General features: G+C 37.1%; 1 protein-coding gene across 5 annotated transcripts in view; it reads right to left on the reverse strand.

Moving 5' to 3' along the window:
• The window catches only part of CWF19L2 (CWF19 like cell cycle control factor 2), a 132,759-nt gene extending 115,065 nt beyond the window's left edge, over positions 1 to 17,694 (reverse strand). For 2 of the 5 annotated variants that reach the window (XM_063671393.1, XM_063671392.1), the window contains exons 1-6: positions 17,460 to 17,611; positions 15,737 to 15,847; positions 14,521 to 14,644; positions 5,529 to 5,635; positions 2,971 to 3,081; positions 1,607 to 1,726 (exon numbers count right to left, since the gene is read on the reverse strand). In XM_063671393.1, coding sequence (XP_063527463.1) covers positions 1,607 to 1,726; positions 2,971 to 3,081; positions 5,529 to 5,635; positions 14,521 to 14,644; positions 15,737 to 15,847; positions 17,460 to 17,564 — 678 coding nt within the window. In that variant the 5' untranslated portion in view covers positions 17,565 to 17,611. Of the gene's footprint in view, positions 1 to 1,606; positions 1,727 to 2,970; positions 3,082 to 5,528; positions 5,636 to 14,520; positions 14,645 to 15,736; positions 15,848 to 17,459 lie in introns of those variants that run through there. The other 3 variants (XM_054438811.2, XM_063671394.1, XM_054438813.2) reach the window with 3 other exon arrangements.
• Between the last annotated feature and the right edge of the window lie 2,039 nt (positions 17,695 to 19,733).

The following is a 19,733-nucleotide window of genomic DNA, read 5'->3' on the forward strand; positions in this document are numbered from 1 at the left end:
GAGGAAAGTCTGAAGAACAAGATCAGAGGTACAAGTTCAGTCAGAAGGTTGTGGCAGTAATCCAGGCAAGAGATGATAGTAGCCTAATCACAATGCAAGTGTCTCCTGTATTGTAGGCACAATGCCAGGCACTGGGACTGTAATGTGTAAGGCAGCCATGGTCCTTGCCATTAAATAAATTATGGTCTACAGAAGAGGGAAAGACAATCAAGCAATATAAATATAGGTATGTGAGATCAAAGTAAAGGGTGCTAAAGAACTACATACTATTGATACCTAAATTGACCCTGGGAGAGGGGGGTTAGAAAATGCTTTCTACAAGAAGTAATAATGGCAAGAGGATGGCAAGAAATGGAACGAGCTAAATGTTAGGAACTTTAGTTTCCAGGAATACAATATACTACTGAAAATTAAAATGCTGTGTAAAATTTGTTTTTAAAAGGGCTTTTTTTAATGTATCCATGAGCTGACGAAAAAGGACCTTCAAAGGACAAAATTTAAGTTAAAGGTTAACCTAAAGGGATATACAAAACCATAAAGATTTGATTTCTTAGTTAATATCAAAAAAGGTTCTGTCACCTTCCTTGTTAGTTCACCACAAAATCTTTCAATATCTATAGTCAAGGAATTTCTTCCAATGGTCTTAGACTCTCAAAAACGTACACATAAGGTACTCAACAGGACAAAAAAGGCTAGAATTGCATACTGAGGAGGACAATTAACAAGAGGCTACACAAATTACGAGATACTATCTGAAAATGTATAAAAGACAAAGGATTGAAAACATAAATAACTTCTATAAATCAGTTAGAAAAGGACAAACAACCCTGGTAGAAAAGTAAGCAAAAAACATAAATGAGCAGCTCCCAGTACAAGAAATCTGAATGGCCAAAAAACATGAAAAGACCTCTCTGGTAGCAATCAGATAAATGCATACAAAAACAATGAAATACCATTTCTCACCCATGTATTAGGCTGATAAAAAAAAAATATAAAGTTTGACAATTACAGATACTGAGTACTGGAAAAGAAACATCTGCTCCTGGTACAGTATAAATTGGAATTCCAGATTTCCAGGATTGTGTGATGCCCCTAGGAAAGTCACCACCTTCGGCACTTCCTTACTTCTCTGGATTCATGCTTTTGCCTCACTTTTCAGTCTCTACAGCTTTCCTATTGCTTCCTTCCTAGCAAAGTGACAACAATAAAGTATACAATAAGCGTGCGTATTTTACATTTCATCCACCAGAATTTCTAGATGTCTTGAAACGGAAGTATTTTTATGGTGTCTAATTCAGTACATACACTGACACAAAAGTTGAGAGAGTTCACTTTCAATTTAATGATATTAACTTAAACTCAATATTCACTCAACTTTATATATGCCCTAGATTTATAAATCTAGTAAACCTTTAAACTCACTTCCTATAGGAAATTTAGTTTTCTTAAACTGATGTATTTCATAGTTGTTCTCACTAATTGTATTAAATACTATAAAAAATACAATGGTATTTTACAAGTTAAACTGCATTTATATTTATATAAATGTCTTATAAGTTTATTAAAGGTAAATTAGAAAGTTAAATCATTTCAAATATTCTCTTACCTGTTCAAGTGCTTGGGTTTTCTCTTGCTCTATTTTCCTCATAGTTTCCTTTTCAGTTTTGAGTGATGATGATGACACAGTTTTAACAGACATAAAATCAACAGTCATCCACTCATCCCTCTGTTAAAAAAGGCAGCCATTTCAATCTGAACTGATTAGAATTTAATAAACACTTGGTGATAAGAGCAGAGACTTTGGAGGCAATCAAATCTGAAACAAGTCCTACATGGCTATATAACTTGAAGCAAGTTTGTAAATCTCTCTATACTTTAGTCTCTCCTCTATAAAATGGTATAAAATCCCTACCTTTCAGGATTGTTTTAAAGGGTAAACAAGATAACAAATCTAAAGCATCCAGCCCAAAGCCTGGCACACAACAAGCAATCAAACTTAGTTCCTGTTCACCTTTCTTCCTTCACCTGTGGCCAACAGCGGACAAATTACATTCTTCCTGAGGCATATGAACTATAACCCAAAATTTTTGAACTATTCAACTGTTAAGTATTGTTAAGAAAATTAAGGCATGAGGTGAAGGGAAAAAAAACTGTGATGGAACTCTTCTCACTATAGAAGGGTCAGACAGAGATAACAGTATAAGGCTTTAGGGACATAAGGGGAAAGTGCCACTTCTTATCAACAATCAAAAGCATGAAAGCCTCTAAGGAACGAGAATAGAGAGGAACACTCACTTTCTCACAGTAGAAGGGGAAGGGGGTTCTAAACATTCAGCAAACAGCATTACTGCCAAAATTATTCCTAAAGTATATTGTTTTCAAAGTCTAATTGTTCTCCTGAAGAAATTTTAATCATCTTTCATTTTCATATTCATTTATTCTCAAAAGTTGATACTTCTTTCTTTAAAATCAAGTGGTAGGCCAGGTGCAGTGGCTCACATCTCTAATCCTAGCACTTTGGGAGGCTGAGGTGGAAGGACTGCTTGAGCTCAGGAGTTTGAGACCAGTCTAGGCAACATAGGGAGACCCCAACTCTACACAAAATAAAAAAATTAGCCAGGCGTGGTGGCACACAACTGTGGTCCCAGCTACTAGGGAGGTCGAAGTGGGAGGATTACTGGAGCCTGGGAGGTTGAGGCTGCGGAGAGCTCTGATTGTGCGACTGCAGCGCAGGCTGGGCAACAGAGTGAGACCCTGTCTCTAAAATGAAAGGGGAGAGAGAGAGAGAGAGAGAGAGAGAGAAAGGAAGGAAGGAAGGAGGCAGAGGGAGAGGGAGAGAGAGAGGGAGAGAGGGAGGGAGGGAGATAGGGAGGGAGGGAGGGAGGGAGGGAGGGAGGGAGGAAGGAAGGAAGGAAGGAAGGAAGGAAGGAAGGAAGAAAGGAAGGAAGGAAAATCAAGTGGCTTGCTTACCTTGATAATTTGGGTGTCATCTTTTTCTGACTTTTCATCTTTCACTTTCCAGGCTTTTTCCTTGTCAGGAGTCTGGGATGGAACAGCCTCAACCCACTCATCTTCAGAGCTCTAAGAACATTTAGCATATAAGTGAAATTGTCAAATTTGCATACTTTGATATAAAAATTCTGTGCTGTTAAGTGGTAGAAATTGAACATCGTAGAAAAAAATTCTTACACTGTATTTCCCCTTTACAAAGTGGCACTGAAATTTTAAAGAGCTGGGTGTGGTGCCTCACACCTGTAATCTCAGCACTTTGGGAGGCTGAGGCAGGCATATTACTTGAGGTCAGGAGTACAAGACCAGCCTGGCGAACATGGTGAAACCCCGTCTCTACTAAAAACACAAAAAAGTTAGCCAAGCATGGTGGCGCATGCCTGTAATCCCAGCTACTCAGGAGGCTGAGGCAGGAGAATCGCTTGCATCCAGGAGGCGGAGGTTGCAGTGAGCTGAGATCGCACCACTGCACTCCAACCTGGGCCACAGAGACTCCGTCTCAAAAAAAAAAAAAAAAATTGTAAAGAAAAAACACATAAACCCACTAGTTTGAGTTAAGCCCACAAAACACAACCAAATTATTTTTATTTTCTCATCCATTTATTATCAAGCCAAGAGAAAGCAAAAAAACAAAAATGGGAACTGCCAAGTAGAGACCTCACTTCAGCACAGAGCTTCAGTGCCTACCAATGTCAAGTAGTTACTCACATCTCTGCTTCACTAGAACAGGGGAAACACCACCCAGGTAAACGAGTTTGCTGTTTGCCCCTAAGTTTCACATTTTGAGATTTCCCTTGATCTAAAACTGCAGATAACATTATCTTCTTCAACACCCTTCTGAAGCTTTATACCAATTCCCATATTCTCAGCAAATGATGTCTTCTTTTACCTCATCAAGAAAACTGGGACCACCTTATCTTCCTACCAACCGCCCAACACATTTATGGCTGTGCCTATCCTTATTTCCAGTTAACTCCTCCTGTTTAAGGCAGATCTTGCTCTAAAGATTTTGATAACAACTCTTTCTGTTCCTCCAGGACCTTGCTCCATCAATTATCTTCTCCTCTCACGGCATCAACCAAAGATCCCTAATGGCCTAAAAATAATTTCAAGCATTTCCCACCCTTTTATTTTTTTTAAGGAGGGAAGGGAGACCTTCCTTGACCCTATATATTCCTCCTGTAACAGGAATTAATCTTCCAGCTTCCATTCTAAGATGAACTTCTTGAAAGAGTAGTCTACATGCACCGCCTTCACACTCTCACTTTCATACATTTTCTCAAAACTCTATAATACATCTACTGACTGTCCCCATTAATCTACTGAAACTTCTCCAAACTCACCAATGGCTTCCACTGTGCCGAACTCAACAAAACGTTTCAGTCTTCAGCTCTCTAGACCTCTCTGCTCAATACAACTCTGTTGATGACTCACTTTCCTGGCTTCCATGACACCTCTCAGCTCTCCTCCCACTCTGTTTCTTCTCCATTTCCTTCATGAACTCTTCCTCCTTCGCTCAGCCCTTAAATATCTTGTTATTTGGGGTTCCATTCTTTGCCCATGACATTTTTTAATGTCTAAACATTCCCTTTGGGCCATTAAATCCATTCTGATGGCCTGAACTACAATAAATTGTGCTGATATCTTTCAAATTTGTCTAACCAAAGTTTCACTAATTGTCTACTGTAGTTGGATGGCATGCTAAACTCAGTAAGAATAGAAAATAAAGCCATCCTCTTCTACAAAATCTACTCCTCCTTGTATTGTATTGAACTGAGTTATCTGGAACAACCAACCACCCACTTAAACCAAGTCAGAAACTCAGGATGATGTTACCTCACACATTCAAGCCTACCATTTTCATTTTTAAAATATTTATTAAATATACCATACAGTGAATACATGACTACCATACGAGCCTACCTCTATCCCTGGCCACTACTGATTAGTTCAAACATAGGTACCTGACCCATTCACATCAACCTGAGCCATTCCTCAGGAATCTGAAATCAAGTCTAAATGGGCTTACCTAAAACTAAGAAATGGGAAGGCATTGGGAGAGGTCATTTCTGTCATGAGAAATAGAAATCAGCAAAAATTTTTTAAAAACTAGAACTCAGGGTAGGGGAAATGAAAAATGGCAAGAAAATTGCAAAAACCAATCACAATTCTAATTCCAGCTATTCTTGAAGCCTAGCTGCATTCCTACATCTATATGTCTTATGAGAATTTTGTACTCTAATAATAAATCCTCCTTTTTGCAAAATCCAATTTATATTTAGTTTCTGTTACCTGCAACCAAAATTCCCACTAATATTCTCCTCTTTCATCCTTAAAGTAGCACCCCAGGCCAGGCACGGTGGCTCACGCCTGTAATCCCAACACTTTGGGAGGCCGAGGCGGGTGGATCATGAGGTCAGGAGTTCAAGACCAGCCTGGCCAAGATGGTGAAACCCCATCTCTACTAAAAATACAAAAATTAGCCAGGTGTGGTGGCACACGCCTGTAGTCCCACCTACTTGAGAGGCTGAGGAAGGAGAGTATCTTGAACCTGGGAGGCGGAGGTTGCGGTGAGCCAAGATCGTGCCATCGCACTCCAGCCTGGGCAACAAGAGCAAAACTCCGCCTTAAAAAAAAAAAAAAAAAAAAAGTAGTAGCCCTGCATCAGATCTTATCTCTCACCTAGACAATTGATTCCAGGAGACCTAATTAATCTTCTGGATTCATCTTTCCTGCTCCCCTTCTTTCTCCAATCCCTCACCCCAAATACATTTAGAGTAATATAAAGGGAACATCTGACCACCGTACTTCTCTTCTAGGGCTTCCCATCACAAAGACTGCTAGTTATTCCTCTTCTTTCCTACCAGCAGAATCCCATTTTATTTGGAGAAGTAAGGTACTTCCCATGCTAGAAAGTGAAGCTTTATGATCAAGTGTCCAATTAGATGTAAACAAAAGTATTTTATGGGACTTTCTGGAAGTCAAGTTAAGAAAAAAAAGAGCATCTTCCTTCCTGTTATCTGGACTAAGAGGCAATGCTGTAAGGATGATGGAAAAGCAAGACAATAGAAGCCTAGATCCCAGAAGACCATACTAGCCCTAGACTGCCTACCTGACTTATTTCATATCAGAAAAAAATGAATTTCTATCTTGTATAATCAATGGCTATTCTAAGATTTTCTAATAAATGCAGCTGAACCCAATTAGATGATACATTGCCTACTGAATAAAGTCAAAGCTCTTGGTTTACAAGGCCCTATTAATTCTTACAGTTTCATCTCCATTCACCCCCTCCTCTCGTTTTATAATTTAGTACTATACTAATTATAATTATATTTTATATATTATACTATTATATATATTATATATTATATATATCATATATACTATTATAAACACACACTCACACTCATATTATCTCATACTTCCATGTCTCTGTTCTCGCAATTCCTTATGCATGAAATGCCAAGCACACCTTTATTTGCCTAATGCTTACTAATCTATCTAGTCTCAATTCAAGCATCATTTAATCAACAAGTTAGCAAATGAAATCCCTCTTAATACCCTGTACTACCACGGCATCATGTTGGATGGTATGCTAAACTCAGTAACAATAGAAAATAAAGCCAACATCATCTTCTACAAAATCTACTACAAAATCATATTATTAATATTATGTATCTATTTATCCAATTAGGAAATGAGTTCCCCAAAGGTTTAAAAATATATTTTTATATTCCCCATGTCTAGAACAGTGTCTGGCAAAGAATAAGCATTTGATACATGCAAGCTGAAATTAAATGAAATGCCTTTTTCTACTCTTTCAATAGCACTAGTCAGAAACTTTTAAGCAGCAACCTATACTCATTTTCACAATTATGCACTCACTCACCTTACCACTTCAGCAACATTGATGCTCCCCATGCTACGACTTCAGTTCTCTTGCTAATTTTAGTTTCAATCTCCATTTTACCTTGAACTCATTAACCATCAAGCTTAATACGCCTCCTGACCTAACACAGCCTTCAGGGCTCTCCTTCTCTTGTGCAGCCTTCAGAATTAACCACACCTCTAATTCTATCTAGTGGTCAAAACCTAGAAGGTGGAACTAAGACAGAAAAGTGCTACCAGCAAAAATCAAGGGATCTTGAGGACTTCTGCTTCTGTCCTTGACAAAGCAAATGGCATCAAACTAGAAATACATACAAATTGGAATAAAAATGAAACTACAATCTCTACAGCTTTTTGTCTACAGGCACTTTCTAGACTGTGGCATAAAGGGGTAACCCAAGCAGAACATGAAAATCTCACTGAGCAAAGGAAACAGAATTTGAACTTTGTAAAGGCTGAAACAAAAGTACAGATGGGAAGCTACACAGAGAAAGGGTGCCAGAAATCTACTTAAAGGACCCCTGGAGTCTTTAAAGAAAGACCAAGCTGAACATGCTGAGGATGAGAGTCCACAAGGTCAGGCAAAGAAACATTACCATGGAGAAAACAATTACCAAAGAGCTGTAAGCAGAACAATCCCCAGAGCTCACAAAGGGCTGGAAGACATTCTAGTTCCTGCCAACCAGAATAAAGAAACCTCACTGAACATTCATGACAATCGGCAGAGAACCCACAAGGGTCATGCCTTAGTAGAAAGGCTAAACCAGTCCTAGAGTAAAGCTATTCCAGATGCATACGAACAAAACTTAAAAACAAGCCTTGAAAAGGATTAAGCTAATTCACAAGTAATTAACTGTATGCCAAAAGAAAACTCAATACTCTGAATAAGTCAACAAAATCCAGCAGTCACAATATAACTTTCATAGGGTTCAGCATCCAATTAAAAGTTACTAGACATTCAAAGAAGCAAGCAAATGTGACCCATATTCAAGAGAAAAATCATTTAATTGAAACACAACAGGAAAAAACAAGAGAAAATGAAACAGCAAACCAAGACTTTAACATAGCTATCATAAATATGTTCAAGGAAGGGAAAATGTAAAGATAATGAGGAGATAAACTGAAAAACATTAGAAAGATCCAAATGAAACATCTAATGATAAAAAAAAGATACAGTACCTGAAATGAAAATGTCACTGGACACGGATAACAGTAAGCTAGACACAGCAAAAGAAAAGGCCAGTGGGCCAGGCATAGTGGCTCACACCTGTAATCCCAGCACTTTGGGAGGCTGAGGCAGGCAAATCACGAGGTCAGGAGATTGAGACCATCCTGGCCAACACGGTGAAACCCCGTCTCCACTAAAAATACAAAAAATTAGCTGGGCGTGGTGACGAGCACCTGTAATTCCAACTACTCAGGAGGCTGAGGGACGAGAATCACTTCAACCCAGGAGGTGAAGGTTGCAATGAGCTGAGATCATGCCACTGCACTCCCACCTGGCAACAGAGCGAGCCTCCGTCTCAAAAAAAAAAAAAGGCCAGTAAACCTGAAGCTCACGACATAGCAATAAAATATACCCAACCCAAAGCATAGAAAGGAAAAAGGCTGGAAAGAAAGTGAACACAGGCTCATCAACCTGTGAGACATTATTTTAAGGAGACTACCAAAATGAGAGGGAACAGAAAAAAAACACTTCAAAAAAAGCCTGAAAGTTTCATATTTGATGGAAACTGTAAACCCACAAATCAAAGCAGCACAATGAACCTAAGGCAGATGCAACACTCTGAATGTTTGTGTCCCCCACCAAATTCTTATGTTGAGATCCTGACCCCCAAGACAATGATAGCAGGGGGTGAGGCCTTTGGGAGACGACTGGGAATGGGATTAGTGCCCTTATAAAACATAGCCCAAGAGCACTCCCTTCTGCCATATGAGGTTAGAGTGAGAAGACAGCCATCTCTGAGGAACTGAACCCTCACCAGACACAAAATCTACCAGCGCCTCGATCTTAGACTTTCTAGCCTCCCAAACTGTGAGAAATAAGTTTCTGTCATTTATAATCCACCCAGTTTGTTTTGGTATAGCAGCCCAAATGAACTAAGACAGCAGAATAAACACAAAGAAATCGATACCAAGACATATCACAATTGATTCACTGAAAAATAATGACAAAAAAAAAAGCCCTAAAAGCATCCAGAATAAAAAGGCATACTACATACACAGAAAAAAGATTACAATGACTACAGAGTTCTCAATATGTACAATGCAAACCAGAAGACAATGGGATGACATTTTACAGTGCAAAAAAAAAAAAAGAAAACACTGTAACTTAAAATTCTTTATCTAGCCAAGTATCTGAAAAATGAAGATTGCTAGTAGGAACTTCTGAGTTTGTGGTAAAAGAAAAAAAGAATGAAGATGAAATAAAAGAAATTTTCAAACAAAAGCTGAGAGAACACAATGTCTGCAAATCCATATTATAATACATATTAATGGAAGTTCTACAGACAAAAGGAAAATGGTATTAGACAGAAATTCAGACCTACATAAAATAATAAAGAATATCAGAGATGATAAATCTGTGGGTAAATATAAAAGACTTTTTTCACATGTGTAACTTATTTAAAGATAACTGACTAAAGTAAAAATAAAAAGAATGTATGACATTAAAAATTATAAACAATGTGGGTTTATAACATATGTAGAAGTAAAATATATGACAACAATAGCAAAAAATATGGTAGGAGAAAATGGAAGTATATTTTGGTGAAGGTCTAATTATAAAAGTAAAATTATATATTATTTGAAAGTAGAGTATGGTAAGTTAAAATATGCATAAGACTTAAAGCAGTCATTAAAAATAAATAAGGTATACCTAATAAGCCTACAGCAGATGAAATGGGATGCTAAAAAACACTCAATCCAAAAGACAGGAAAAGGAAGGAACAAAGGAAAAAAGAACAAACAAAAAATAGAAAAGGAATAACAACATGGTAGACTTAAACTCATCCATATCAACTATTACATTAAACATAAATAATCCAAACCAGTACTATTCAACACAATTTTTCTATGTACTGTCCAATATAGTAGCCACATAAATTTGGCCGATGTAATTTTAATGAATTTTAACAAAAAATTTAAAAGCCATATACAGCTAACAGATTAGAAAGCACAAAAAACATCTAACTGAAAAGTAAGAGCCGTGAGCCAAGATTGCGCCACTGCACTCCAGCCTGGGTGACAGTGTGAGACCCCATCTCAAGAAAAAAAAAAAAAAGGAAGAGGTCAGATGCAGTGGCTCACATTTGTAATCCCAGCACTTTGGGAGTCCCAGGTGGGAGGATTGCTTAAGGTCAGGACTTTGAGACCAGTCTGGGCAACATGGCAAAACCACATCTCTACAAAATATATATAGATCATAAGCTAGAATACAAAATGTCTCAAAAACTTTTTAAAAACTGAAATTATACAGAGTATAATAAAATAATAATTAAATCCAAAGTCAATAACCAAAAAAACCTAATAAAATCCACAAATACCTGGAAATTTAAAAACTCATATATACATATATATATATATACATATATATATATATATATATCCTGGACGTCGAAGTGCACACCTGTAGTCCCAGCTTTCAGGAGGCTGAGGTGGGAGAGTCACTTGAGCCCGAGGGGTTGAAGCTGCAGTGATCTACTGCACTCTAGCATGGGCAACAAAGCAAGACTCTGTCCATCAATCAATAAATCAATCAATAAAATAAAAAAGAAGAAATTGATAGGCTAGATAAAAAAGCAAGACCCAATTATACACTGCTTACAAGAAATACACTTTCAATATACAAAAAAGATACATTAAAACTAAAAATTTTAAAAAGACGATCAAAACACACAAAAAAAGAAAACTGAAGAGGCTTTATTAATATGAGACACAATAGACTTCAGACAAGAGTATTACCAAAGATAAAGACGAAAACTTCATAACAGTCAGTTCATCAAGGAGCTGTCTATGTACCTAATAAAGCTTCAAAATACGTAAGGCAAAAACTGACAAAACTGAAAGCAGAAATAGGTAAAATCCACAAAACAGTTAAGAGATTTCAATACTATTTTCTCAGTAACTGACTGAACAGGTGAACAGAAAATCATTAACACTAAACTTAATACTATTAATCAACTTTCCCTAATTGACATTTATAAAACACTCTACCTAACAATGGCAGAATACATACTCATTTCAAATACACATGGAATTTTCACCAAGATAGATCATAGGCTAGAAAATAAAATGTCTCAAAAACTTTTTAAAAACTGAAATTATACAGAGTATAATAAAATAATTAAATTCAAAGTCAATAACCCAAAAAAAAACTAGAAAAATCGACAAATATCTGGAAGTTTAAAAACTCTTATATATCCGTGAGTAAGAAAAAGTAAAGTAAAAAATATTTTGAATGGGACAGCAATGAAAATATAACATCAAAGTTATGTAGAGATACAACAGTGCTATGAGAAAATTTCATAAAATAAATACACATTAGAAAATATTTCAAATCAGTGGCGATACACTCAGAAAGTTAGAAAAAGAAGAGCAAATTAAACACAAAATAAGTATTAATATAGTTTAAATCAATGAAATAGAAAACACCCAACCAGAGAAAATTCAAGGAAACTAAAAGGCAATAAAGAAAGATTAAAAAAACTGATAAGCCTCAAGATAGACTGACAGAGGAAACAAATAGAAATTACCAAAATCAGGGATGAAAGAGGGGATGTCACGATGGATTCCATAAACATTAAAAGAACAAAGGAAATATTACAAATAACTTTATGACAATAAATTTGACAATTTCTATGGAATAAATTCCCAGAAAAACCAAAATTACTAAAACTAACTCAAGAATAAATAGAAAATATTTAACACAGCTATTAAAGGAATTAACTCTGTGGTTAAACCCATTCCACAAAGAAACTCCAGGACCAAACCGTTTCACTGGCAAATTTTAACACTTATAGATGCAAAAAAAGCACTTATCGAATTCAATACTCATTCAAGATACAAACTCTCAGAAAACTAGAAATAAAATGTCATTTCCTTAATCTGAAAAGGCATACATGAAAGTCCCACAGCAGACATCATGCTTAAATGTAAAAACCTGAATGCTCTGCACTTAAGATAAGGAACAAGGCAATCATGTCCACTCTCACCACTTCCATTCAAAACTATTTTTAAGTCCTAGCTACTGAAATAAGGCAACAATTAACAAATAAAACAGGCACAGAGATTGAAAAGAAAAAAGTAAAAGTCTTTTTCACACATGACATACCATTTACCTAGAAATCCTAAGAAATCTACTAAAAAAGCTACTAACACTAGTATTAGTAATTTTAACAAGGTGACAAGAGGCAAGGTAAATATATCAAAAGCAGTTTTTTTTTTTCACTTTTTTCTTTTTTTTTCTGATCCTAATGTTTCAAATCACTTCTATAATAATATACTAGCTATAAACACATTCATTTTAAAATTCCATTCACGATAACACTTCCAGAAAACAAAATGGAAAAAAAATATAACAAACAACATGTAAGATCTCCACACTAAAAATTTCAGAACATTGTGAGAAAAATCAAAGACATAAATGGATAGAGAGATGTGCCAAGTGCATAATGGATTGAAAGAATATTTTAACATATCTATCTCCCCAAATTCCTTCCAATAGGGAAAATTCAGACCTTTCAACAAATGATGCTAGAAAAACTGGAAATCCACGTGGGAAAAAAATAAACTGACACTACACAACATAAATAAAAATTATTAATGGATTATAAATAAGCAAAAAAGCCAAAGCTATAAAACTTCTAGGGAAAAAAAATAGGAGGCCAAGCATGGTGGCTCACACCTGTAATCCCAGCACTTTGGAAGGCTGAGGCAGGAGATCACTAGAGCCCAGGAGTTTGAGAACAGCCTCAACAATATAGTAAGACTCCATGTCTACAAAAACAACTTTTCTGTACTACATCTGTAGTCATAGCTAATTGGGCTACTAAGGCAGCAGGATTGCTTGAGCCCAGGAGTTCAAGGCTGCAGTGAGCCATGATGGTGCCACTGCACTCCAGTCTGTGCAACATAGTGAGGCTCTATCTCTAAAAACAAACAAACAAAAGACAAAAAGTTTAATAATAACATAAACATAGGAGAAATCACAATCTTGAGGTGCACAAAAATTAGGATACCAGAAGCACTAAGAAAAAATGATGAAAAACAAAAAAAGAAAATATTTAATAAATCAGATTTCATAAAGGAAGACATAGAATGCCCTATGGGGACTTAAAACGATGCTCTACATCCTTGTTCTTCAGGCAAATACCACACGAGACATTACAAAGTAGAATAGCTAAAAATTACTAAGACTGACCACACCAAGTACTAGCAAGGATGTGGAATTCCTTGGTGACTGCTAGTGCTAAACTGGCCTCAGAGGCCAATGGACGGGTGGTTGGGGGGCAACTGAGGTAGCTAAGGGAGTGCTTGCACCACCTCTCCCCCAATCCAAGGCTGCACAATGTGCAGCTCCAAAAGAGATCCTGTCCTTCTGCTTGAGGAGAGGAGAGAGAAGAGTAAACACAGGACTCCATCTTGCATCTTGGATACCAGCTCAGCCATAGCTGGCAACCACTAAAGAGCCCTTAGGCCCTGAATAACCAGCACCAATAATCAGGTACTACACTGTGGCCTTCACTGTGTATCTGAGACTTGCTGGATTCAGGTGAGACTCAGCACATTCTCAGCTGTGGTGGCTATGGGGAGAGCCTCCTTCTGCTTGAGAAAAGTAAAGGGGGCTCTGTCTACCAGCTCAGCCATAGGGTGGTAGCACACCAAGAGGGACCTTCAGGTCCCCAGCCCCAGGCCTTGGCTCTTGGATGGCATTTCTGGATCTGCCCTAGCCCAGTGGGGGCCCACTGCCCTGAAGGGTGAGTCCCAGGCCAGGCAGATGACTGAAGAGTTCTTGGGCCTTAAGGGAACATCAGTGGTAGCCTGCCAGTACTACCTGTGGGTCTATGGTGGTGGCTACAGGGTGAGGCCCCTCTGCCTGTGAAAAGGGGAGGGAAGAGTAGGAAGGACTGCCATTCACGGTTTGAATGCCAGCTCAGCCACAGTTCAATAGAACACCAGGCACAAGACTAAGGTTTTTGATGCCAGTACCTGGGTCCCTGATGGCACCTCTGGACCCACCTCAGGCCTGGGGGAGCTTGCCACCCTGAAGGGAAAGACACAGGCCTGGCTGGCTTCATCACCTGCTGATTGCAGAGCTCCAGGGCCTTGAGTGAACACAAGCTGTAGCCAGGTAATTGTTACAGCAGGCCTTGGGCAAGATCCAGTGCTGTGCTTAGCAATAATTCCCAAATCATATCCCTATTCTCTTAACCTTTCTCTGAAATTCAAGATCAACATTTCCAATATTTTCTGGACATCTCCAAGCAGATGTCTCCCAGATATCTTCATATCATAACTAGTAATATATTTTTTAAGTTTTCTTGTATTTTAACTTCCCATAAGTTATACATTCAAATAAAATGTTCTGAAATAGCTGCTTTGATTAATTTTAGTACATACTTACTGATGAGCTATCAGATGACTCGTTTTTTTCATATTTCTGTTTCTTGCTCTTCTTTTTCTTTTCTTTCTTTGCTTTTTTTGAATGCTTGTCTTTTTTCTTCTTTTTCTTCACAGAGTGTTCCTACAATCATTTTGAACAGGCAAGAAAAGAATTTAATTTCATCTTAATTTAAAAGGATGTATTTTGAGAGAAAAAAGTAATCCACATTCTAAAAAACTTTCAATCTTTGATGAAATAATACCAAGAATATGTCTAAATAAATAAAATCTTTCAGGAAATCTTAACACACCTTCTATAATATATGCACTATCAATAAATCATATAACTGAGCCTTCTTACCAGAAAAATACTGGGAAAATTTTGGCTTTATTTGTAGATTAATGTGACAAATATAATCAAATAAACACATATATACACAAACATGTATACATATGCATCTATATACACACAAACACACATACATATAATATCCCTATATGGTCTTCCCAAAAATTTATACAAGACTATTAGGCCATAAAAAATATAACAAGATAGCACAAATTAAAATTATAGGAAGAAGCTAGGTGAAGGAGTAAGGATGGGGAAAGGGAAGATGTTGATCAAAGGGTACAAAGTTTTCATGACACTAGAAATAAGTTTTAGTGATCTATTACTGATGACCACAGTTAATAATAATGTATTATCTATTTCAAAGCCATTGAAGAATAGACTTTTAATGTTCTCACCACAAAAAAATAAGTTGATGAGGTGATGGATATGTTCATTAGCTTGACTGAATCTTTCTATAATGTATACATAGATCAAACCATCACATTGTACCCCATAAATTTACACAATTATTTGTCAATTAAAAATAATTTTTAAAAAAATTATAGGAAAACAGGCTTGAGACCTAAAAAAATAAAATAAAATAAATACATAAAGCTTAAAATGCATAAATTTTTAGGCCTATAAGCTTGCTATAGTGGGCCAGAAATTTGAAGCTAAGTCTTCTACTAGCCAACTCAAATAACAAAATTTGAGTCATAATATCCAAAATATTACAATATCTTACTTCTGCCAAAGAGATGAAACTATTCAGCAACACCAACTATGTGATATTCATTCTGTAACTTATGAAAACATTCTATAAAATTATTCCTCCAATATTAACTTGAATAAGTGCAAAAAAGGACAGATATCCTTACATCAAGTAAACCTGTTAGTATTCACCTGTGAGAATTGTTCGATTCGCTCATTCACATCAGGTAGCATCCATGTATCCTCACCCCGAAGTCGCTTAAGTTGTTTACGCCTTTCTTCTTTTTCAAAATTGGCTTTAGCCTACAACCAAAGAAAAAAAAAAGACAAACTGGCAATTGACCCAACTGCGTTTCACAAAAAAAGGAAAACAAAAACCTCTGTCATTTTTATATAAAAATATCCACTCATGAATGAATGTCTATTCCTTGCCAGGAATTTGCTACTCCAGTGTTAAAAAAAAAAAAAAAAAAAAAAAAAAACCTTAAAAAACAAAACAAAGCAAAAATCTCTCCTTCTGCATTTCCAATCTCCAGTGATTTGAGTTACCAATCAGAGAGAATCCAGGGACTGAGTCCAGGCCCTCCCCTCTCTCTAAGCTCCCTACCTCAATATGACTTGGAATCCCTTTTCCCTTCACCATTCCCATGGCTACTGCCTTAGACTTTTGCAACAGTTAGACCTCCACGCCTTCAATATGCAATGCCTGTAGCCCCAATACCCAGCCCCAAAAATGCCTCAGGAAGAATCATCTTTGTAAAAAGAAAAGATCATATTGGTAATTTTTATCCATTCTTCAATGATAGTCAAACAAAGCAAGTTTTTCCTAGGAAATCGTTCCTACCCTCTTTCTTTCCCTTAACTCCAAAGCTGAATTTGGTCCTTTTCAAATTCTATGCATATCTCTACTATAAGATTTATCTCAACTTACGAAGCTTACTCCCTCCAAAAACTGCTGGAAATACCAAACAGAAAAGAATGAATAATATATATATATATATATATATATACACACACACACATTACATATGTTGAAATTAGGAAACAATACCAACATTTCACCTACCCAAGACTAATCGCCCACTCTTCCCCTTTAAAACCTGGCTGTAGTCATTTTCTCTTTAGACGCTCCTCTCCCTCTTCTCTGCTGGCTCCTTCTCATTTGCATTTAAACTTGTTTAAAACTGTTACAACTTAAATAAAAACAAAAACCCTCACTGAATTCTCTGTTGCTCTCCAACTGCAACTTTTCTCTTTCGTTGCCACACTTCTTACATATTGAATAGATTGTCAGATAATTCAGTAGTTTACTTTCTCCATTCTTTGTATGTTACCTCCATGTATCTGAAGTTTAGTGAGAAATACAATGTTTCGCGATCTTTTGTGACGTGCTAAATATACTGAGACTCGTGTTAACTTCTGTTTGGATTGGTAAGAGCTTACAGTAAGTCTGGAATTGATACCAATAGAGACAGGAGAAGGAAATGTCAAACTGAGTCTACTCAAGCGTGACTTGAATGTGTTTCCGAAAAAGGAAAATTTCATTTCAGATACAGCAGTAGCAATGACTGAGGCTGCGAGACATGCTGGCAGAGTCCTTACAAGCCGCAGGGGACCTACAAAGTGTGCAGTCCGAGTGACAGAAATGTAAAGAATGGGTAACTTAAAAGGTAAAGAAACTTGGAGAAAAAGAGACAGATCTGCCTGAAAAGAGAATTAGCAACTGGCACCTGCCAGAACATCTAAAAAACCGGTAGCTACAAAAGGGTTTACCGGCATTGCAACGGGAGAACTCACCCAAATTAAGGTGAGATTCAGTACGGACGAGGTGAGGGAAGGGGTGAGTGGGCTAGCTTACGGGAACCCTCAACTCCCACAACAATAAATAACTACAAAAGCCCCAAAACAGAGGTACCTGGCGCAACACCTCGGCCCTGGCATTCCGGGTCTGTTCTTTCCGCTCTTCGATACTCTTCGCACTTTCAAATCTACCACTAGCAGCCGCCATACTTGTTACCATCGTAAAGCTAAGAAGCCGCAGGAAAATTCTAGTTTACGACGGTCGTAATTTAACAAACAAACCGGCACTTCCGGACCCGAGGGAGGAGCACGGCTCCACCAACAGAGCATGCGCACATCTGAGGTCGCTTAGGGCTCGGATTACTGCAGCCCAGAATTTAAAGACCTGAAGGGTGGTGGAGGGTTTAATTCTTTCGGGCGTTGGGTGCGATTGTGAGCAGGATTAATACCATAATAAATATACATTTATTATGCACTTTGCACTATATTAACAGCTTTCTCACCAATTTCGTCTTAAAATCACCGGAGTAAGTTACAAGCTCTTGGAAGTTAAGTTGGTACCTCTCAAAAGTTTTCTGCCGAAGTACCGTTTGTCGCCAGAGCATCATTTCCCTGTGCTGGAGGAATGGAATAAAGGGAGGCTGCCGGAAAGGTAGTGGAAGCTGGCAGGAAGGACAGAATTGCCTTGAAGATTCAGTGTTTTGTCTTGGTGGATTTTATTTAATATATGAAACACTCATGTGAATTTTGCATTGCACTTCACAATTTACCCGTGCTTAACTTGTTAGAAATTTACATTATATTTTTTCCTCTGATCTCATATTATTTACTCATATTTATCCATCCAAGCATTTTTCATTACAATGGACAGTTATTTATTTCTGCGGGGATTTCTTTGTTTTGTTTTACGAATGTATCGCCCAAACATAAAACTTTTAAGTTCAGAAAAATAAGACATTCTAAGGTGATGAAGTGCTTTGAGAACATAAGACACTAAGCTTACATTTACAAGAAGAAGAAGGCTGGGGAATTAATTATAAACGATATCTTAAAGACGCTAAAAATAAGTAACATAAGCCAGGTTGAGGTAAATACTCTTTCTCTTCAGTTTTCCTAAAATTTAATGTGTGTTTGCAAGAAGCTTTCCAAGAGTTTCTACATTCCCTACCATTCTATGAGTCTGAATCTTAAGCACACAATGCCTACTTGTTTGATATGCAATAGAAAGTATTCATTTTATTTTAAAATGTAATTTACTAATCGACCTTGTAATATTTAATCAACTGACTACATTGACTGATTTTTGTCATAACTAGCATCAACATCTTTTCAGATTCTCTTGGAATTCAGAAAAACATCCATTTCACTGTTTTGCATCAATTCAATAAAAATAAACTGTGATTATATTAGAAACGTGTGTGTTTTAATCAGTTCAGGCTGCTATAACAAAAATATTATACAATGGATGGCTTATAAATAACAAACAAGTATTTCTCACAGTTCTGGAGGCTGGAAAAGATCAAGATGTTGGGCTATTTGCTGTCTAGTGAGGGTGTGTCTTGGTTCCTAGAGGGCAGTATTTTTGCTGTGTCTCATATGGCGGAAAGGGAGAGGGATCTCTCTAGAACTTCTTTTATAGGAATTCATGAGGGTGCTGCCCTCATAACCTAATCACCTCCCAGAGTCCCTACCTCCATATACCAGCACATTAGGGATTAGGTTTCAACGTAAGAATTCTGGGGAAACAAACATTCGGTCTAGAGCAATGTGTAAAGTTATATGAAGAAAACTTTAAAATCTTGCATAAGCTCCCCAAAAAGACTAGAACGAATGGAGAGGTATACTGTGTGCTTAAAGAAGACAACATCATGAAAAAATCATTTATTAATTAATTTGTAAATACCGTGCAATACAAATAAAATTGCCCAAAAAAAAGTTGGGGTTAGAGAGGGGAACTAGATATGTTAAAATAGAAAAGAAAAGAAAGAAAAAGGTTATTTTCGCTAGGTTTGCATTTGGCCACACCTAATGCGAATCCAGTCACATGGCTTAATCAAATAAAGGATTACGTAACAAGGAGCCTAAAAGTACCTGGTCCAGGTTTGGTGCAATTGCTGAAGGAGCCAAATTGTTTATCCTTTTTCGCTTTGTTGCAGTCTGTGACTTTAGTTTTTGTAGTCACAAGCAGGGTATCACATTCTTTCACATCTGTTCACGGCATCTGATAAACACAAGAATAAAGAGAAGGACAAAGGGTAAACGTTGTTAGCTAAGCTGGCCTCATTTTTTATTAGAAGAATGATGGCTTTTCCTAAAGCCTAGTTCAGTTTCTTTCATTTAAATCCTATGATCCAGAAATAGGTCAGATGATCACAATTAACTGCAAAAG

The sequence above is a fragment of the Pongo pygmaeus genome, chromosome 9 (assembly GCF_028885625.2).
Source record: "Pongo pygmaeus isolate AG05252 chromosome 9, NHGRI_mPonPyg2-v2.0_pri, whole genome shotgun sequence".
Classification (NCBI taxonomy): Eukaryota; Metazoa; Chordata; class Mammalia; order Primates; family Hominidae; genus Pongo; species Pongo pygmaeus.